The 21311-nt window shown below is 45.6% G+C and overlaps 1 protein-coding gene across 1 annotated transcript in view; it reads right to left on the bottom strand.

Annotated features, from left to right (window-relative positions):
- LOC149333795 (uncharacterized) overlaps positions 1-20529 on the bottom strand; it is a 30820-nt gene extending 10291 nt beyond the window's left edge. Inside the window, exons 1-8 of the mRNA XM_089558783.1 lie at positions 20294-20529; positions 20118-20169; positions 17940-17998; positions 14500-14582; positions 10352-10425; positions 8184-8254; positions 6732-6838; positions 4852-4916 (exon numbers count right to left, since the gene is read on the bottom strand). Of these exons, the coding sequence (XP_089414909.1) occupies positions 4852-4916; positions 6732-6838; positions 8184-8254; positions 10352-10425; positions 14500-14582; positions 17940-17998; positions 20118-20169; positions 20294-20366 (584 nt within the window). The 5' untranslated portion in view covers positions 20367-20529. The remainder of the gene's footprint in view (positions 1-4851; positions 4917-6731; positions 6839-8183; positions 8255-10351; positions 10426-14499; positions 14583-17939; positions 17999-20117; positions 20170-20293) is intronic.
- Between the last annotated feature and the right edge of the window lie 782 nt (positions 20530-21311).

Here is a 21311-nt window from a genome sequence, read left to right on the forward strand (position 1 = left end):
GAGTGCCATCCACTGAGTCATCGTGGTGGCACCTTTGTCCAATGTACACAGCCAAACAAGCTCCCTTCTTGGCCATGCAGCAATGCCCCTTTTGCATCAACAGTGCTCCATATCTCCCAAAGGTGAGGGGAACTCATCCAATGCCCTCCAGAGTTCAGGACTTCAAGTGCAGTGCCGCTCTATAAGGCTCGGGGACAAACCCCTTGGCCTCTTCACATAATTGTGACAAAGACAGCACTTGCTATGTCTGCTGGCACTAATTAATTCACAAGGGAAGGATGAAAAGTTTTTCTCTGCATGATTTCCTTTATGGTTTTCTTTGTGGTGCGAAGCAAGGGAGGAAGTCTGATAGTGCAATGTCAGGAGAGTAGGTCAGCAACGGCAAGAAGTCAAAGCCTCAAGCTCTGATTCCATCCAGGAATGCTGGGGTTTCGAGCCTTCAGTCTCACAGGAGGTCACAGCCCAACAGGTGCTACCAAAAAAGAAATGCCCATGCAGAGTACGACGATGCGCGCCACCACACTGGTGCGTTCTCACATGGTTGCAGTACTTCTCATCCAATGCTTGCAGCTGGTCATCTCCTCGATGAAAGCGCCAGAACTAAGCAAGGAATGGCTACAAGCCCCTCTGAGGATCAGGTATTAAAGGGGCCCAGAAACACAATATTAGTTGACTGTTTTGCCTGTTGATCGCATACAGTGAGTTACAATGGTGCTATTAGCGTCGGTAATACCGCGTATATTCCGTTTTTTAATATTTTAATGTCCTCCCAAAAACAAATTCATGGCTTTGATGGTGTCCCCGCACAGTGGCGGGCTTTAGCAGCGGATATGACATCACTTGGCGCGAGCTTGATGATTGGACAAACCATAAATATACTGCAAATTTTGTGAATAAATAGACACACATTTTGTCACCTGTCGGTGTTTTATATTAGAACAACAAAAACAACTTGCTCGTCTAAGATAAAAGCCCGGCAAAGAAAGTAAAATAAAAATACACCACCAGGGGCGCTCTGGCATGGAAACAACGCTGCCAGTCTCAGCAAGAACGAGTTACAGAGAGCCATGGAGTGCAAACTTCCGCGACGTGCTCTTGCAGGCTGTTTTGATTGGTTGCGCCAGGTGTGTCATCGGGGAAGAGAAATAGGAGTGGGAAGTGCTGCCAAAATCGAGTTGAGGGCAGCATTTTGTTTGCTTGTATTTTGAAATTTCTTCATTGAATAACTCCCGTTCCTGTGCATCGATTCCTGTAATTCTTTTTAAGTCAGCATCTGTGTGACATAAAGAATCCACCTGAAGTATAGCCGCTATCCCCCCAAGCAGTGTTTCGCAGCCCCTTTAACGAAGCCCAGTGCATACATGCTCTGCACCATACGTGGATTACTCATTGCCACATACAACAATAGGCGTGAAGAGGCGTGTCATGTCCTCTATAAACATGGCCACGCTCTCGTTGGACTGCTGTGACCTAGAGCGAAGGGCAATTTCAGCGTTCTCCTTCCGTTCGCTCGAGCTGAATGTGGCGAGTAACTCACGGCTAAAAGCTGCCCAGTTGGAAAAGGACGCCTCGTGGTTCTCAAACCACGTTTTCGCCGAGTCGAGCAGTGCGAAATAAACATTCAACAGCTTCCGCTCGTCGTTCCACTGGTTGAAAGCAGCCACACGGTCAAAACTGGCCAACCAGTCTTCTACATCCTCAAACCGGTCGCCGTGGAAGGATGGTGGCGACCGAGGTGCGAGAAGGACGCACGGCGGGGCACTGCTGGGGTACTGACTTGTCTGGCTGCCAGTGGTGGACATCATAGCTCTCACAGGCCTTGTCAGTGGCTCAAACTCGGGTTGCAGGCCTCGCAGGTGATGGCTCGCTTTGTGGACGGGTGTTGCGTCCGCGGGTCGGGGAGAAGCGTCACGGCTGTCGTCGGGGTCAGCGTACATGGGATGGTACCCAGCACGTCCACCAAATGTCACCGACAAACGCAGCAGAAAAGCGGGAAGCACAGCATTTTCTAGGACGAAGCTCGCCGAACCGCCGAGCTCATGCAGAACAAAGACGACGCTCGGCCACGCGCTGGGAGCCGAAGTTCGGCCACCAGGTGGCGCTGGCAGAGTGCCAGCAGTGCGCAATATATCCTCCAACAATTCAACTTTCTTCTTTGCCTAGTCGACATGTATCGTATTTACTCAATTGTAAGCATCCCCTTTATTTCATGATCCCGATGCCCAAAGTGAGGGGGGGTGCTTAGATTCGAAAAATCTAAAATGACAATCCCCCCCCCCCCCCCGGGCCTCTTTTTCGCGGCGAAATCTCGATGAGACGGGAGCGAGAAAAAACATTTTAATTAGGAAACATTCAAAAGAAAAATAGGCTGCAGATGGTGAACCCACTGCTTGTATCTGCTACTTGTCACTCTCACTGCCACTTGAGTCTGTTGCACAGCTTGAGCAGCCGTTCTCAGTATCCCACAGTAGGTCGTCTTCTGTTCCGTCAAAGTTATTTGTATTAAAACACTTCTTAAATGACTTCACCACAAAATCAACTTGCACCCGCTTCTACGCCTCCGGAATCCACTTTGCAATGGTTGACGGGGGCACTTTCTGCAGCTTTCCCGTCGGCATTTTCTTCCGTAATCTGTATTTGTGTTGCTCTTTCAATCACTTTGACCTGAACTGCATCAGCAGTGACAGCGAAGCCTCTGCATCGCTTGCTGTGAACAAACTCGCAGACTTCTTCAATTTGCGGATGTCGGCCCTTGCACGATCCCATGAACATCTTGCGTGTTGTGGTGCCTTTGAAAATCTATCCCGCTGTTTCCTCCACCTGATGATGCACGCCCAGTTCATGCCAAATTCTGCAGTGGCACTGTGGTTGCCATTATCTTCGGCAAACTCGATCACAGTTCGCTTGAGCTTCCAAGCTGTACGCAGCCCTCTTTGCACACATCCAGACTTGCGTTAGGCCCGTTAGTCGTTAGGGCTGTCAAGCAACTGACACTAGACAAAGCAACGCGTGCCCATGATGCCCGCGAAACCTGCTGAGCGCTGCCGATACCAGTCCCATGTGACAGAAAGTACTCAAAAAGAAATTAATTAAATAAATAAATAAATACTATTACTGATGGAGTTATTGCGGTCGTTTTCGGCTCTTTTTTTTTTGCGTTCTGTGCCGCCATCTGTCTTGTAGTGTCAGAACGCAGCAACACAAAAAGCGCCGTGGACGCCGCGCAGGCCGCGCCACCTCGGGACTCCTACTGCACAGGCTCGACGAAAGACGCTTGGTGGCCTTGGCAATGAACTCTTCCTCGCAAAAAAGGGGGTGCTTAGATTTGCATACAAACTTTTTCCAATTTTCTTTTTCTTGCAAAAATGGAGGGTGCTTAAAATCGCGAAAATACGGTGATGAAGAAGACCCGAGCTGAAGCCTTTATGCTTGGCAAGTTAGCACATTCAGACGGTAGATTATGCCGCCATGAACACCCTGACCAAGTAACACTGTCCCGCACAGCATGCAGCATTCACAAACGGAGCAAAAAGATATGACCTCCCTCATTTCTTGCTATTTTTCTATTGTATCATCATGGTGCAAAGCTACAGCCGGCACTGGCATAACAGTGGTGTAACAAGCGCTCTTCCTCAAGATAGAGGTGGGCGCCGGGTTTCAATGCACAAAGATGTTAAGAAGTTGACAGCAGCCTTGATAAGTCGGGCAACACTCTCAAGGTAAAATCAAGGAGAGATGTCAAGCTGGGGAACTGTACATTTCATTTCTCAACTGTTGCATGCTTAGGAGAGATAGTAACTCTTTTTACCTTCAACTCTCATATCACAAAATAAAGGCAAAATAGAAAGTTTTCAAATGTCACTCTATAATATTCGAAGGTACAGTGTACACATCGCTATGCCATATCAGTAGGTTTTTGTGATAAATCAGATATCTTGAACTCTGGCCACTGAAACTTAAGAGGCCACCAGTCATTGGTTCGTGCAACCCACACATAAGTACTTCCACAAACCTTGCCAATGACCAGACCCCAATTTGAACTCCAAGCAGAGTGAATATGTGTACACTACACATTATTCAAAGATACAATTAGCATGAACCTTTTTAATAAGTACTGGGTGCTGATTGGATTAAACAATCTGAACAAAAATGCCGACTGTTTCCATTAAGCAAGTTTGAAAAAATGAGAGTGGACCATATTTTTCACTCCTTACGCCTTAGCCAACCAGTCTCCTTTATAAATTAAGTGCCTTTTCTTTTAGTCTCATCAATGAACTTTACCATCTACACAATCTGGAATTGACCTTCCATGTGCATCTGCATCTCAGTGATGCTGCCTATCTACTGCAATTGTATCTGAACTCACCTTTTACCATCACGCAAGGACAGAACATGGGAAACTGCCAACAAAAGCAGAATGATGAGAATAAACCTAAAATTAGGAGAGGCTCAAGAACTGTGCAGTGGATCTTTGCTTGTAAACAGTGATCCCAGCATGTCAGAAGCAAACACAAGCTTAGTCATTTAATTAATGAGCCATAAGCGCACCTTTATTATTCCGCTACGCACCCCCGATTCTTTGAATCCACCATAAAAGAGGCATGTCCATCGGTGTATGCCACTGCACATCATTGTATAACTTTCTCAAATGCACCACTGATATGCCCACCCCTCACGGAATGTTCTGTGTTGGGACCCTTCAAGAAAAATAAAGCAGTACTGCTGGTATTTGGATTGACCTGTTTGCACTCAGTCTGTCACTGACGGCGTTTCCTAGACGTTCCCTAGATGTTTCCTAGACGTTTGCTCTGAATCTGCACTCCTGAAGAAATGGTTGAAATGAGCACCCACCTGTCCGTAGGGCCCCGGATGCGCACCTGGTCCTCATATTCCAGGCACCTTTCCCCATCCTTCACCTGCATGCGAAGGAAGAGAGCAATCAACAGAGCAGCCATCAGGGTCTCTAATCTGACCATTATTGCAGACCGTGCAGCTCTGGGAAAGCTGCAACTCTGTCACAACAATAACAAGGAAGTAATTATTCATCAGCATCCACCCAAGCGCAGCCATAGGGCTACAAAGGAACCAGCATTAACCAACACTGTTCCCACTTCGAGTTGCTGATTAATTTGCTCTCACCTTACCACATGCTAGCCATCCCAGTTAGCTCAGCTGGTAGAGCCACTGCTCCAGTGAAGTGGTGGTCCTGGGTTAGAACCCCAGACCAGGAGAAGTTTTTCTTTAACTACGAAGTTGCCGTGGAAGCCGTACAGCTTTCCTTTGTAGGCTCGTCGCTGTGCTTGGGTCGATGTCACTGAGTAATCACTCCCTCATTACGAATCTAATCCATCTTGGGGGATTCCCTACATATCTGACCAAGTGCTCTGGTCCAGAGCCGAGATGTAAACGAACTTCGGAGGCATGAAAAAGTTACACGTCTGTCAAACAGCAATGAGCAGTCTTGCCTTCAAAGTGAAAAGCCGAGAGAAAGAGCAAGATGTTCTCTAATGAAGAATGGAGAAGTTCTTGTCGTCGTACCTCTAGCAAGGTGCATGTCATGCAACAATGATGAAAGGTCCTGTAAGACATCTGTAAATCCCAAGCCCACAAGCATGCAAGAGACACACAGTCAAGGTACCTTTCAGAACAGAACACAACTAGCGGCGGTTTGCATGCAGTTAAGGACCGCACAAATTTCCTAATGTGATACATTTCCATTCAGTTAACAAGTAGTTATCATCCATCTCTACCTTCACCTACTTACACAGTCTCTACTTTCTTCACATGCTTACTTGTGTGTGCCGCGGTGGCTCAGTGGTTACGGTGCTCGGCTGCTGACTTGAAATACGCGGGTTCGATCCCGGCCGCGGCGGCTGAATTTCGATAAGGCGAAATTCTAGGCGAAATTCTACTGTGCGATGTCAGTGCACGTTAAGGAAGCACAGGTGGTCGAAATTTCCGGAGCCCTTCACTACGGCGTCCCTCATAGCCTGAGTTGCTTTGGGACGTTAAACCCCAATAAACCAAACCAACCTTGTCCAGTTTGCTTCTTCAGTGCAGCTTTCACGTCTAATCATGATTTTTCAGGAACGTTCACAACACAGTTTTTTGAAGCATGGCTATCACTAATGGCAGCAATGGATGCATGAACACCTGGCAGTTTTTCTCTAGATGAGCCAGCTATACACCATGGCCAGATATATCAGTCACTCTTGGAGGGGCGGAATCATCTGCACCATGCATTTCTCAGACAATTTTTTTTTTTTCAAAAGAAATGGGGGTCAGCACAGTACTCTTATGTAAAATTTCCCGTCAAAGGCGACTCCCCCCCCCCAGTAAATCAACCCTTGCTACACAATGTTACCGAACATACCTATAGTCAGAATTCAGTATCAAAAGCCACACACAGGCAATCACTTATCACAGACAAGCCAGCGGTTAATTAAGGTCGGAGAAATGTAATCACCTCGCATTCGCCCAGGAAGTGTGCTGCTCGCAATGTGAGAAGGCATGCCACACTGTTTGCTGTGAAACTTCCTCACCTCACACCATTCCACCTTCATACTAACCTAACCCTGCAACCACCTCCCGCACAATGTTGCCTATTCCTCGTCCACAACACTCTGCCCAAAGTTATGGCTGCCTTCATGTCTGTTTCCCAAATCCACAGCTTCCTTAGCTCCGTAACCCAACCATGGTTCGTCCCTGTTTCCCCAGACCAAGTGGCCCACCTTGTCGATGTAGGGGCAGCCTCGGAGGCCCGATATGGACAACTGGTTCACGTCGTCCAGCCGCAGGTACGTGTGCAGCAGAATCGTGAAGGAGAACTCCTCCTCACCTGGGGGAGAGGGAGGGGAACAACAGAGTCCACCACGTCGTTGTTGTTGTAAGGAAGGAAAAGCGATAAGGGCGACATCCTCCAATCAAGAGGGAAATCATGATTAGAAAACAAAAGCAAGTTAACAGCATCTCAGCCGAAACTAAGGAGGAAATGTTTCTTTGTGAGATATTCATTATAACAAAGAGACAACTTGGGCAGTCTATTAGAATGAATTATAAGGTGCCCCGCCGCAGTGCCTCAGTAGTTATGGCGCTCGGCACCCCAAAGACGTGGGTTCAGTCCCGGCCGCGGCGGCTGAACTTCGATGGAGGCGAAATTCTGGAGACCCGTGTACTGTGAGGTGTCAGTTCACATTAAGGAACCCCAGGTGGTCGAAATTTCCGGAGCCCTGCACTACGGCGTCTCTCATAGCCTTAGTCGCGTTGGGACGTTAAACCCCAATAAACCAAACCGAATTGCAAGGGTGGAAACATGGAGGTGATGGCAGCAAAGGGTAAGGCAGGGAAATGAGATTAGGAAGTTTGTGGCGACACCTGCAGCAGGAATAGGTGGGGCTGACTGGAGGTCAATGGAAGGGAAATGAAGATTAATGGCCTTTCTTCTGACTGATCAAGATAACTCATTCCCATTGCAGATGCCGTAAAACACACTTGAACCGATTTATAATCACCCCACTTATAGCAAATGCTTCCTAAGTATGAACAAAAACAACATGATGGCTGTGAAGAACAAGGGGCTAAGGCACCGAGCATCAGCCATAACATACATCCATGGTCACTGGAAGCGACCACATGATCACAGTGAAAAGGCGTGCTTAATTATTTGTGTACCAAATACATTCCACGTTTTAAAATCACTTTATTATTACGTTAATGACTACCTCTCACCACTTTTGGCAGTCGAACTGCTTTTAGCAACATAACCCATAGCACGTGACTGTATGCATGCTCACACGCAAGTGGCGCAAGCCAGCTCCTGGAGAGATGAGCAATCTCTCTCAAAGCCCGATGCAGTGCGGCGCTCAACGTGCCAGCACGTGGTGCACCGCCTCAGAAGTGAGATTGGAGTCGGGCCTTAACCTCTTCAGACAGATATGCAGGCAAAAAAAAAAAAAAGGCAACAAATATTTGGCCATTAGAGGCATCCATAATGATAACAACCAGCGACAGCAACATAACAATATGCTGCACACAATTACACTCGCAACAATACAGTGGGTGAAGAAGAGTTAGGAGCTGACGGAACACAGAAAACAGTCCGTAGAAGGGAATCGTTCTGCATATGAGAGAAGTAATTGCAGGGCAAAACACGGAGCATTCCAGTGGGTGAGTGCAGCGAGTACCTGTGTTGGTCACCTTGACATCAAGGACAAGGTTGTTCTTCCTCAGAATGACCATGTACACCACTCGGAACCTGCACCAGGGGAGCAGTACGTAGAGCACAAGACCATGGTTTGGCAGTTCCCCCACAATATGAGCCCAAGAACACGACACCCATTTCACCAACATCCCATCTAAACCTACAATCGCACTAATTACTCAACTAACCCCATCCTATGCCATTCAAAGGTGCACTGTCTCTCGCACTTACCACTCAGAACAACCAGTTGCGATGGCGACAACTTTGATGACTACCTCGCTCCCATTGCACCAATGCTTCCTGACATTTGCCTATTCCAGACTGAACAATGCAAGGACAAGAAACTGATGACACTCTTCAACTCCACATGTGGTTAACCAGTCAGTCATTTCCGTGTTCACGCTGGTCTACTTTACAAGAAGAATTTTGTGCTATGGAGGTATGCGCTTTTTCTCACTGTGCCTGACAATGGCATGACTGGCCACTTAGGAGTTTCCCACAGCTTTCATTGCAAATATGTATGATTTCACTCGGAAAAAATGTGTCACATGACCCAACGCTGCATAGCCAGCTGTGTACAGTGCCAGTGCTTGAAACTCGTTGCAACTTGTCTGCCAAACCAGCTGTACTCTGTCACCTCTCTGATTACACCATTTGGGCTAGTGGGCATTGACCTCTTCGACCCGCTTCCACAACGTTTCAGTGGTAACCAATGGGTCAACGAGTATGTTGACCACCTTAAACAATACTCTGAAAGAGCTGCGATACCGTCCACTACTGCTTCCGATGTTTCTCTTTTTTGTCGATTTCTCGTTCTCCGATATGGCCCTCCTCAAGCTCTCATCAGTGACTGTGGGTGCCAGTCTACTATGGATGAAGAAGTCTACTATGCCAGTCTACTATGGATGTTGAAGAACCTTGTCTCTGTGAATGAAATATTTATCACTCAACAACATATCCCCCCCAAACGAATGGCCTCGTTGAACTATGCTGGCTATGTATGCTGCTTCCGATGATAAGAACTGGGACGACATTGTAACGAAGACTCGCCACAGTCACACTGGCACATCAGAGAAGACTGCGCTATCACAAGGTGGCTGAGTCGCCCAAAGGCACACTCTGTCCTCGTTGTCCGCTCTCCCATGAACAGGCGGAAATATCTTGCCTTTCATTGCATAAGCGTAGAACACTGTGCAATATCCAACAACTGCCTATAGCCTCTCTCACCTTCATTATACTCGTGAACATCTCAGCTGTCTCAACACACCCTTAACACGCCCCTCGACACGCCCCATGACACGCCTTTTATTGCAGCGACACTGCTGAGCTGCAGAAGCTTGCATTTTGGACCCACAGAAGCGCTCCAAGCAGTGCTATGACATCCAACGTCAGCACATCTGCTACGTCCTCAGCAATGAAGTGTGGCTGTGGACACTGCTCCGCAAGCGTGGTTTCTGTCGGAAGCTCTATGAACTACAACGTACCATGCCTCACTGAAAATGGCCAATGCTCACAAAAGACTCGGGTGATGCATGTCACTGGACTCGCAAGATTCAACCTTCAAGAACCTGCTAAACTCATGACCAGGGCTTTTCTGTGAAGATAGAAATGTCCCGTGCTTTGTGTCTACAACAAAGCACGAGAAACAAAGAGCGCAGAGAACGAAGAAGCAGGTAGGCCTTGCTGTGCCGAGTTCTCCAACCCCATCAGAGAACATCGTTAATAACTGCGTCAACATGTACTCACTATGTAACAACATAGATTCTCAATAAAACTGGCAGTAATGCACTCTTTTTGATCATAGTTTCTACCACCATAGAGAGCGGTGTATTGGAATGTGACAACAGTTCTTTTTTTACTCAACTCCGGCAGTAGACTGACCATTTTAAAAACCACTAACATTAGAAAAGCAGCTGGCAACAGTGCCTTCACTTAATTTCCCAGCACACCACTGGATGGATGCCAAGCCCGCCCTTTTATACTTTTTATACTTGTTATAGGAACATTTGCAAAACTGCTCCTGCATCATTAACAGTCATCATTAACGAGTAGCCTCCTTTTTTTTTCAGCGCCGGCTATGCCTTCCCCCATTACACAACAAAAGTAATCAGCCCGACAAAACAAACGGCAGCCCCCCCCCCCCCCCCTCACTTGAAGTTCCACATTTTCCTCGTCTCCTCCGTGTCCTCGAGCACCAGGCTTGCTGCACAGCCACCGTCCGCAACCTGCGAGGAGAGGACACGGGAATTAACATTAACGCACCCCACAGCTGGAGTCGGAACCAGGCACTAGTTCGTCGTCACAAGTTTTCACTAACAGCAGATGCCTAATACATCGGTCAAAGTAGGAACAAATACTTACATACAAAATGAAGCCTGAGTGGGTGTTTTTACAGTTCACGGCAAATTGACAGCAAGTAGCCAACAACGTCTGTTCAAAAGAGTCAAACGGCTGCCCTTCCACAAAACTGTAATCACTTCCGGGCTGGCCCTGCTGAAAACCACATTTCCAACACTGCCACCAACCTTGGCAACACTTTATTTTCCTTGTGCAAGGCTTTCTGCGCTAGAGGCAAGTGATTCATCTGGAAAGATTGTAAACACTTGCAAAAGTCTCCGCTACATTCAAGATTACCGCCAGTGATTTCTGCATGTAATCGCAAAAGCTCTTGTCATATTCAAACTCAGCGTGGCCGACAGCGATAGTGAGAGATCTTCAGCGACCACCGAGCATACCTGATGCTATCCCTGTATCACTGCCACCGAGTTTTATTCTTTGCAAGCACAGGTTAGCCCAAAATTACGAGTTGGACTTAAGTCTCCTTAAATGCGTAAATGCGAAAGCTGTATGCAGTCCACCACCTGCGCCATCTGCTGGAACAGCACCGTACACTGCAAGGCGGGTTTTTCAGTGGGTGCCGCATGATGGTGCTACGACTGCACGCCAAGTACGAAGGAAATTTACCGAAAACAGAGGAAATTTGGAGTTTGCTTGATTGCAACATGTAATTAACCTGCTCATACTTACTCATGTAGGCCTCAGCACATATTTCGAATGTACGTTTTTAACAACTGTGCATTCACTAGATGCACCTTTATTCAGCTTCAAATGCCAAAGTGTCATGGCAGAGTGGCAAAGTCCCCGTCTTGCAAGCCGGCAGCCTGAGTACAATTCAATTCAATTCAATGTTTATTTTCCAGAAAGTGCCTGGAGGGTCTTCTTGGCTGAAAGCCGCTCATGCAGCTTGACTAAGGCCAAGAAGACCGTTACATAGCAGCATCAGTAACATCATAATGTAATTAAAACAGACACGTTATCTCTAATTTGCAACAATAATTAAAGATTTTATACAAGATCCTTAGCACTGAAATTATAGCAGGTAAACAACATAAGTGAAACAGCATATGTCGGAAAACACATTTCAAGAACGTGCCAGCAGCATTGTACAATCAATTAGTAGAAATAAAGTACAAGAATGGAAAGAAAGAAAAAAGAAAACAATAAAGTGTAACAAAACAAAAGTATTAAAGGAACATGGAATTACAAAAAAAAACAGACCCCAAACCTTTTCTACTCAATCCTAGAGTGTGTGTATTTTTGTTTAGTATAAATGGGAGGTAAGGTGACAGGGCTAGACCCCAATTTTCTTTTATTTTTATTGTATAATCAGTACCTTTGCGGCGGACAGATACTGAGGACAGATGACCTTGAACTGAGCCATCTAATGTTTTCACATTAATAAACAGTCGTGAGTTTCACTTCAGTCCCTTTATCTGCCATCAAAATATGCGTTTGTGGTTGTCAGCCCAGTCATGTCACAATGTCTAGTTGCACTCTCTTTGAACAGCATTATGGACTGCTACACAAGTTATATGCGCGGGTTGGAGATGAAAGATGTTGACTACGCTCTCCAACACAAAACGCCTCACCTCTTAAATGGAACAAAATGCACACTTCAGCATGAAAGCATGCTGAAGAGTACAATTTAAGTGTCGTTCCGGATATGTCCTTATTCCACCAACCTACTTTTTATTCCATTTTTACTGATTTGAAACTCTTTCTGAATATTTTACCTTGCATAATGAATGCGCCCCCCAAATTTTCAGAGATGGTTTGGTTTGGTTTGGTTTATTGGGGTTTAACGTCCCAAAGCAACTCAGGCTATGGGGATACCGTAGTGAAGGGCTCCGGAAATTTCGACCACCTGGTGATCTTTAACGTGCACTGACATCGCACAGTACACGGGCCTCTAGAATTTCGCCTCCATCGAAATTCAGCCGCCGCGGCCGCAATCGAACCCGCGTCTTTTGGGGTTAGCAGCCGAGTGCTGTAACCACTGAGCCACCGCGGCGGGGTTTCGGAGATGGTGTGGAGAAAAAACTGCGTTCAATATGCGAGTAAATGTGGCATTTTTTGCCATTACATGGTTTACTGGTTCCATGCTGGAAATAGACGCTATTTTCATTTGAAAAATGTCACATGCATTCTCCCTGCAACCCACATTGAAAATAAAGTCCATGGGTAAAAGACAATTTCACGCATTCATTACTAGCTTCCACTAAGAACAATGCAGAGGTCTTAGTTCCCATTCCCTAAGCATGTTGCATGCATGCTTGAATGCATTTTTAATGTGACAGGCGCCTTCATTGAAGTTGCTTGTACTAAGCACACCAAGCACAACTAGTGAGGATATCATCAATGAATGATGCCATTATAAGAAGCTTCGTGAGCATGTTTTTTGCGCTATATTCACTTGTGACAGAAGATATTTGTTTAGCCTGACATAAACAGAGCTCACTTAGCTAACTGCACACGCTTCTTGTTAAAGGGACAGTGAGGAGACCTCTATCAATATTTTTTTTATAGCAAAATTCGATAGTTCGGCATTTCATGGCTTTGTTGCCACTTGGCCGGCAGCGAAAGATGCATTTATTTCTAAGAAATGTGGATTCGAAGTTGAAAAAGTTTTTCCCGCCGCTTATTCAAACTTGGGACTCTCTTATGATGACACAGGACAAAGTGACGTGAAACATGACGTGAAACATGACGTGCACATGACGTAACGCAGAATCCGCGATTTCTGGCGGCTAGCGGTGCGGCCTAGCAGCAGCCGAAATGAAAGCTAGCGCTGGCCGCACATTGAAGGCATCTATCGGCTATTCCGGCCGTCTCTACCGCCGCTTCGTTTACGTTTGCACCGGCGTTTTGCCACCGTTACGATGGATCCTGTTCTCAAAGTCGTCAACGAAGTTCTCGCAAATAGACACCTTCAGCATACCGTGTACCTCGTTACCGTTAGCGGAGTACCGGGAGCCCACCTACCGCCGGTGAGCAGGTGCTGATTGGTCCCGATGCTGCAGGCACGCACGTAGCTGCCGGGTACGTTGCACCATCTGGCGACGCCGAGGAGACTTGCGCATGCAATGGCTGCACGCGGGCTCCCGGAACTCAGGTACCGGTAACGGGAACACGGTAAACGGTATGCTAAAAGTGTCTAATAACTTCGGCCTGCACTTCAGCAACCTCAGCCCCACAGAGCGTCAAGTAGTTGGAAGTTGACTGGCACAACCGGGAACGTTTTACCGGGCGAGCGTACGAAGACTCAAGGTGCTCTTTACACTGCAAACTGCCTTGTACGATTACCGAAAATCATGCCATCATAGTTTTTCATCGACTGTGGTGATCATCTGACCAACCTTAATAGGCACCTTCAAAAGTTAACTAGCATTTGGAGCGGCACTTGGAGTTCCTCTGCTGTTCCGCGCTGGTAAATCGAGGCATGCAGAGCGCATAGACGCAAAGCGCCATGATATACCGAAACTTATCTGGCCAGCTGTGGCGCCGCTAAGTATTGATTTTCTTCGCTTACAACATTCAGGTTGTCTTCTGTCGGTCTTTCTTGTGTGATAAAAGTGCACTTGTGGTTTCAAAACAAAACTTACTTCAGTATTCAACCGCACAACCTTCGTTGATCAGCCTCAGTGATTCGTGGCTTCACGTGTCCCATGATGTCTGTCTGGTCCTATGATGTCATCACGCTTGTACTTGCGAGTTTGGCCTGTGGCAGCGATACCTGTATTTTGGTTCTTGCTCTTTTCTACGTTACAAGAGCTTTGTTGTCAGTATGAGTGGCGTTTTTGTAATCAGGAGCTGGTATTCAGTCGATACAAGCCAACTTCAATTTCTCCTCAGTGTCCCTTTAACAATGCAACAAAAATTGAATGTAAGTCAATTTGAGGTGACACGAGCGAGTGGCTTGTATCAGGTAAACAAATCCAGGAGGATGGTAGACAGCGTACCGAGTGTGGTGCCTCGTTGATGGCCCATCTGGTGATCCTCGCAAAGCCATGCTGAGGGCCCAGGCTCCATGGTCCAAAGTTGGCTGCACATTGGTCGGCATTGCGGGCAAAGTTTAAAGTCAAACTGTGGGCAACTTCATTCATTTTTTTTTTTTCCGAGTGAAAAAAAAATAAGGTGTCGAGGCTCTTTCTGGTTGTGCTGATGTTTGTATGGTAGGAAAAGGTGCATTCGTAGCAGATTAACTTGCATTTTAAGAAATGGAATAAGCCTTTCCGGTCACTTCATTCAAACTTGTGATGCTGATGACAAAAAGGACTCTGTGATCCCTTCCCTGCAGGGAATGGTGGTGCACCCTAGCCCCAGAGATCGGCAACAAACAGGATTGGCACCGTCGCAGTTCGCCAGTGAAAACGTCTGGTGGCAACAATATACCTGCATTCCATTTCTGGGCCTCTTCTAGCTTCTAAAGTCTACACTCTCAGCAAAATTAGCCTCGTTATCATCAGAACACAGTAACTAATTGAAACAGGCCAATTTTGATTCATGTTCCATGTCTCTTCACACACGTCCACAATCAAAGTTCTTCTTAGATCATATGTCTGTAATTCCATTTCAAAAACTGACTAGTCCCAAGGCCCCTTTCTGGGCTTTTATAGATAGTGGCGCCATCTGGAAGCAAAAGCTCGCTTTATTAGTCGCCATTACCTCTTATTATCCCTCATTTATCCCTCAGACTGTTATATCTATAGATTTTTGTTACTGCATGTTTCACTGAATTCATTGCTAGACAGTAGTACGTTTATCAACAATCTTGAAGTTTGTAACTGAAACGCAGTTTATATTATTTGCAACCTGTGTCGCAACAATCCATAAACTCCAAATTTCAGCCCAATCAAATCATTTTTTAACATGTTGACCCTATGGGAAGTTTTGCAACTGGTAAGATCAAAGAGTTCTGTTAGCAATAACACACACAGCGCTCTCAGTTCAAAGCAGACACGAAGAGTGTTAACTGTTGGATAGCTCAGCTATAAAGGTCACTGCCAAAGAGGGGACATATCTACACGTTAGCAGAAATGAGTACACATTCAATGGCTCCTAGTGTGCCAATAGAACAAAACACCATTTTTACTAAATAGACAACAATACAAGGAGTGAAATGGACTCTTCAACCTAGAAGCTGTAAGCTCGTCATAAAGTCAAAAAACTTCACAATGAACAAGGTAACAAATAAACTGACCTCACCACAAATTTCATCATGCCTACATGACACTAAATACAGCTTTTAGTTTATTGGCTTATGGAGTTTAACGTCCCAGAGCGACTCAGGCCATGAGAGACGCCAGAGTGAAGGGCTCCGGAAATTTCGACCACCTGGGGTTCTTTGATAACGCGCACTGACATTGCGCAATGCATGGGCCTCAAGAATTTCGCCTCCATCGAAATTCAACCGCCACGGCCGGGATCGAACGTGCGTCTTTTGGGTCAGCAGCCGAACACCATAACCACTGAGCCACCGCAGCGGTGCACAGCTTTTAGTGAACAGTGCATAGTAACTCTGGCTACATATGCGGATGTCATAGACACCACTGGCTCCACAAATGGCTTGATTTCATATCCAACTATCATTGCATACTTAACTCTTTCCCTACCATGCCCATTGAGCATCGTTAGCCTGCTAAAGATACTTTCATGCCCCGATTTCAAAACCTTCTACGTTGCTAATGACCACATTGCAGATGTATTTTGTAGGCCAGGAACCAAAGTTTTGTTTCCGATGTAGTTTTCTTTTGTCTCGCGAGGGGGCACTTTTTAACGCGCTGCGAAGAAATGAAGACGCGGACCTGCACTCATTGCCTGCCATGTTGCCCGCAGATGACGCCTTCGCCGCTCGACTTCGGAGCCTTCCACGCTGCTTACAGGCACGATGCGCATCTGGCTTATAGCCGGAGAATTGAAGTTTTGTTTCCGATGTAGTTTTTTGATGCCCCTACAAAACGGCATTTTTTGAAACCACTCCGAAGATGCGGTACCATCGAAGTCGCTTGGTAGCCTCCGCATGCGCGGCACGCGCTCTAAGACATAGCAAATCTCAGGACTCCGTTTCGTCTGCGAGTGATTTAGTCGCCGTCCTGTGCAACAACGAGCCTGAAAATGTTGCAAGGTGCTGAAGATGATTCAGGTTTCACATCGGTGATGATAGAAACCAGCCGGAAACACAAGCGGCCGTGCTCCGATGCACAACGATAGGGTTTCCAGTTATTCTTTTGTGGCAACAATACTATTCAAGATAGAAATGATTTTTTTTTGCCGAGAGTGGGCAATAGACAAACAAACATTTTGCATATTTCAGAATATTTTTAACATTTTGTTCTTTTAATATACAAGCGTGTTTTTGCAAGTTTTGTTGAATTTTTTTCTAAAGTCTAGTTTTTAGCAAATAAAATTTTTTGTTGCAACATGCAATTTGTTGTTTAAATGTATATTAATAGAAAGCACCTTTATTCAGCTCTGTTTTTAGGTATTGCAATCAATACTGAATGCAGTAGATTTTCACAGAAAAAAAATGTACTGAAACCTTCAGAAAATGGTCACTTTCCCCATCGTAGGGAAACAGTTAATAGAATTCACAATTTATAGGAACTGTGCAGCATGGCTCTTTTTCTCTTTAATTAAAACAGTACAAGAACCTAATGCTCGGCACATTTTTGTGTGCGCCATGCAGAATACCAAGGAGTGAAACAGAGTAGAAAAAAAAATTTACACAAGATCGTAATATCTGATGTGACAAATCCGGGTTAGCAGTACTGGTTCTACATTTTGCATTTACATTGATCGCCTTCCCATGGCATCTTTCAATTTAATTTTGCCCTCCTTATCTGTATGCACTTTCAACATGAACGTGAACCAATCAACTGCTTATGGCAAAGTAAGCGAATGGTCATGTTGTAGTGGCGCCAAGCATTAAAGAAACGGCAGCTATCGCTTTAGAACCAAAACATGGCACCCTTAATTACACGTACATGTAATTACATGTAATTAAAGTACATGTCTCTAAGGCACTCCACAAAGTCAAAAACCAAAAAACGGATTAAGTCTACCTTTGTTGAGCTTGAACCAACGAGCCGCCTTTGTGGACTATGGGTAGCTGGCCCATACCACAACCAAAAGTCCTGGGTTCAATACCCAATCAAACACAATTTTCTGCTCACTCAATTTTTTTTAATTCCTTGCTTCACTTGTGATTTTTCGTTCAAAGCCAACGCTGACAACACCACTTTTTCTGCAACACGGGACCCTTAAGCAATCACTTAGAACTTCTTCGGCATCCCGCACGTTTCTGTTCGCCTTACCACAAATTTGTGCAATGTGAATGCAGACCTACAGATATAACCTGTAAATATAGACATACATGAAGCAAGCAGAGAAGTCAACTTACGAAAAACAAAAGGAATTCCTCCTCGAATAGCCTTCTTGTTGTCGACGACAGCCTTTGAACTGCAAAAAGAAGTTTGTACAAAAGGCATGGTCACATAGTTTCAAACTGCACGCATTAATAGCTGCTCTGTGCCTGTGCTGCTCCTGCGCTTCTGCAAGAAGTAATCTGGAACAATGAAAGCCTGAAAATATATAGTTCAAATTAGCTTAAAATTAAGGGCCCACAAAAGGTTAAAATTAAACCTACTTGCAGTAAGTATCTCAATTCTAGCATGCATATCCTGGCAGTAAGGAAAGCAACCTCTTTCTTAGTGCTGTGTTCAGAAAAACCTTTTATAACCGCTGTATGAGAGACTACGTTGCATACAGCATAAAGTTTATTGTTCAGAAAACTTCCTTAGGCAGTGACTTGTGCAGTGCAATTACACCATGTGCAAAGCATGAATACCGTTCTGAGGTAAATTCAAGCACATTTAATCTTATTGACAGATTTTCCAACTGCAGATCTGCAGTGTAAAATTACGTGCGCAGAAAAGGTGTCTGCATTCCACAATGTAGCAATGAAATGCTTTCTACAAGTCTTGGCTGCTGACAATGCATCCCACATAGTGCTTCCCAATACAGCATCATGAAGCGAACAGCGAGCTCTGAAACTCACACAGAAGGAGGAAGATACAGACAAACACATTGCTGCCTCCTAAGAAAAATCAAGTGTGCAATGTTTCAGAAGTTGTCTGAGCCAAACAAACAAACAGTCCGTGAGACCATAAGTAGTGCCTTATGTGCACAGGGTTGCGCACAATGTGAAAAAGGTGGCAAAGCGACATGGCGTGCCGGTCGTGTTTTCTGCTCCACGAAAGCTTGGCCAGCTATGCGTGCGCATTGGGAGCGATAAAAAGGGCTCCTGCAACAAAAAGCATGGCAAACAGTACGTGAAGTGCTCCACAGGTGTGGTGTACGAGATACCACTGTCCTGCGGAAAAGCCTATGTGGGCCAAACGGGGCGGTGAGTTAATGACCGCGCGGCTGAGCACGCACGATCGCTAACAAATCTAGGAGGTGCACTTCTTTCGCAGCACTGTGCTGAGTGCTTTGTGTGTAATCATCCGGCAGAACATGGGCGGGGGTAAAAAATATCCAAGCAATGCAAGAAGTGTGAACCAGAGATAAAGATTCTGGGCAGGAGTGGAGATATGAAGGAGGGGGAGCTTTTGGAAGCATTCAACATTAAAAAGAAGGGATTAGATTGTGTAAGTGACACTTCGGTGCACCTTTTCAAGACTGAGATATATCTTGAACGGTTTTGTTGATGCCTTGTTGTACCGCTTTTTTGCGCATGCTTTAAATTTTCTATATATTTGCTGGCTTTGCAGTAAACAAACTCAGATGAAGTCAGCGCATGTCCTGTGTCAGTCTTTCTTGTGCACGTCTTGCTGTAGCACCATTACCATTTCTGTCTCAAACATTGCTACTGCATCCTACTGTGTTCACAAACAAACATATGGCTAAAATATTATAACCCCATTACAGGTAGTAAACTAGTCACCACAGAAATCGGCCTGAAGGAAACGCGAGCTAGTGCACGTAACTGCTGTGACACAGCTTTGTACACTGTGCGAACTGTTTTGCTCTTTCGTGAACATTCGGAAGACCGAACGTTTTCCGCTACAGTTCCTATTTTATAACTGCTTGCCGCACGCCCGATACCTTTTCAGAAGCGCCTAAACGGGGCAGCTACGGAGTCCACTCAAATCAACAAACGAACACGCTAATCGCACCGTAAACCACTCGCCCGCGGCGGATGCCGCCACCAAGAAGTGGAAGAAACGAACTGCAGTAAATCCCTTCGGCTACAGCTTTTCCAACACTTCAGGACAGCCTTCGTTTTTTCATCAGATGCCCCGAAGTGTCACGAAACCATTCACTCAAAAGGATTGCTTCGAGTCTGTTTCTTCGATTGTGCAATGCAAGCACACAGCCTTCGGTCAAGCTTTTCACTCTCGCTAGCAAAAAACCAGTCTCCTCGTCAGCCCGCTTTTCACCGAAACTAGTCCAGCGGCTTTCAGTGTCAACAGCAGTAAGCGGCTTCTGAATGAGGCGAGCAGAATAAACAGTTTACAGACACCGAACATGCAAAACCTGTCGCGCATCACGGTTTCGGACACGAGTTCAGACATACCTGACGAATATCTGCTCCTTTCCCTTGTAAATCCAGGAGATCAGCGTCGCACCTGTAGAGGGAAGGAATCACTTTGCTCAGACACTGAACTTCGAAAGAAAGCATAACAAATAATAAAGACACGACGGTGTTCGCTGCCCTGTGTAGCGGCCAGACGTCAGAAATAAGGCGAATACCGTGTAGGTGAATGCATGCCGTCGCTTCAGCGGTTTGCAGCTTGACCAGATCCTGCTCTTGAGCCTTGTCCATTGTGGATCTGGAACACCGAAGACGGCGGCTGACCTTCTACTAAAGCAGCAAGGACTTTATAGTGTCTTCAAACCATATGACGCGCGTTTTCGTAACAGCGCGGTGTCTCCTTCTACTCCTGACAGCTGGCAGCGACGATTGCCAACAAAAATACACTCGAGACTGGAGGGATGACAGCAGAGGGCGCGTGAACACGTAAGACGAAGTGGTAGAGGGCAGTAGAGGGTAAGAAATAACTGTGGTCACTTGTATCAACGTTCACTTGTATTTAGTCACTGTCCTATCTTTCTGATGTAATGGACCGCTCTCTCTCTTTCTATGTGTTTTGTACACAGCTTATTTTCTTTAACTGTATGCTGTTTCCTATACTAATTCATACTTAGCTACAAGGAATAATAAAAAAAAGATAGGGTGGTATGACCCGCCACCTGTTGGATGGTGCCTTAAAAAGGAATCGAGAGGCGGGAAGGTTCAAAACCACGTCAACGTATCCTTCGTAATACAACGGTAACGAAGTGGTACTTGAACACATGAGTCACTCGCTGAGGAAAGCGGTAAAGGAGGGGGTCAAAGGAGTTAAAGAAGATACACAATCAGTGGCAGCGACAAGCGAAGGCGAGGGTTGGCAGCCGCCTACCCCTAAATTTTACTGTTTATTTACTTTTTTTTATTTATTTTTATTTAGAATTTATTTATTTATTTTATTTATTTATTTATTTTATTTATTTTATTTTTTAGAATTTATTTATTTATTTAGAATTTACTGTTTCCTTCAAACTACAACGAAGAACGCACTGCTTGATAATGCAGCCCAAGCCTGCTCGCTGTATGTGCAGCACAATTTTAGAGTCACGAATAAGATTCTAAGGAATTTAGATGATGGATCCATTAGACTGTTAACCGAATATATTGGAGAAGTTTGAAATAACAGGTAGCTAGCCGAGT

The sequence above is a fragment of the Amblyomma mixtum genome, chromosome 8 (assembly GCF_055824585.1).
Source record: "Amblyomma mixtum isolate Tamu chromosome 8, ASM5582458v1, whole genome shotgun sequence".
In the NCBI taxonomy this organism is placed as follows: Eukaryota; Metazoa; Arthropoda; class Arachnida; order Ixodida; family Ixodidae; genus Amblyomma; species Amblyomma mixtum.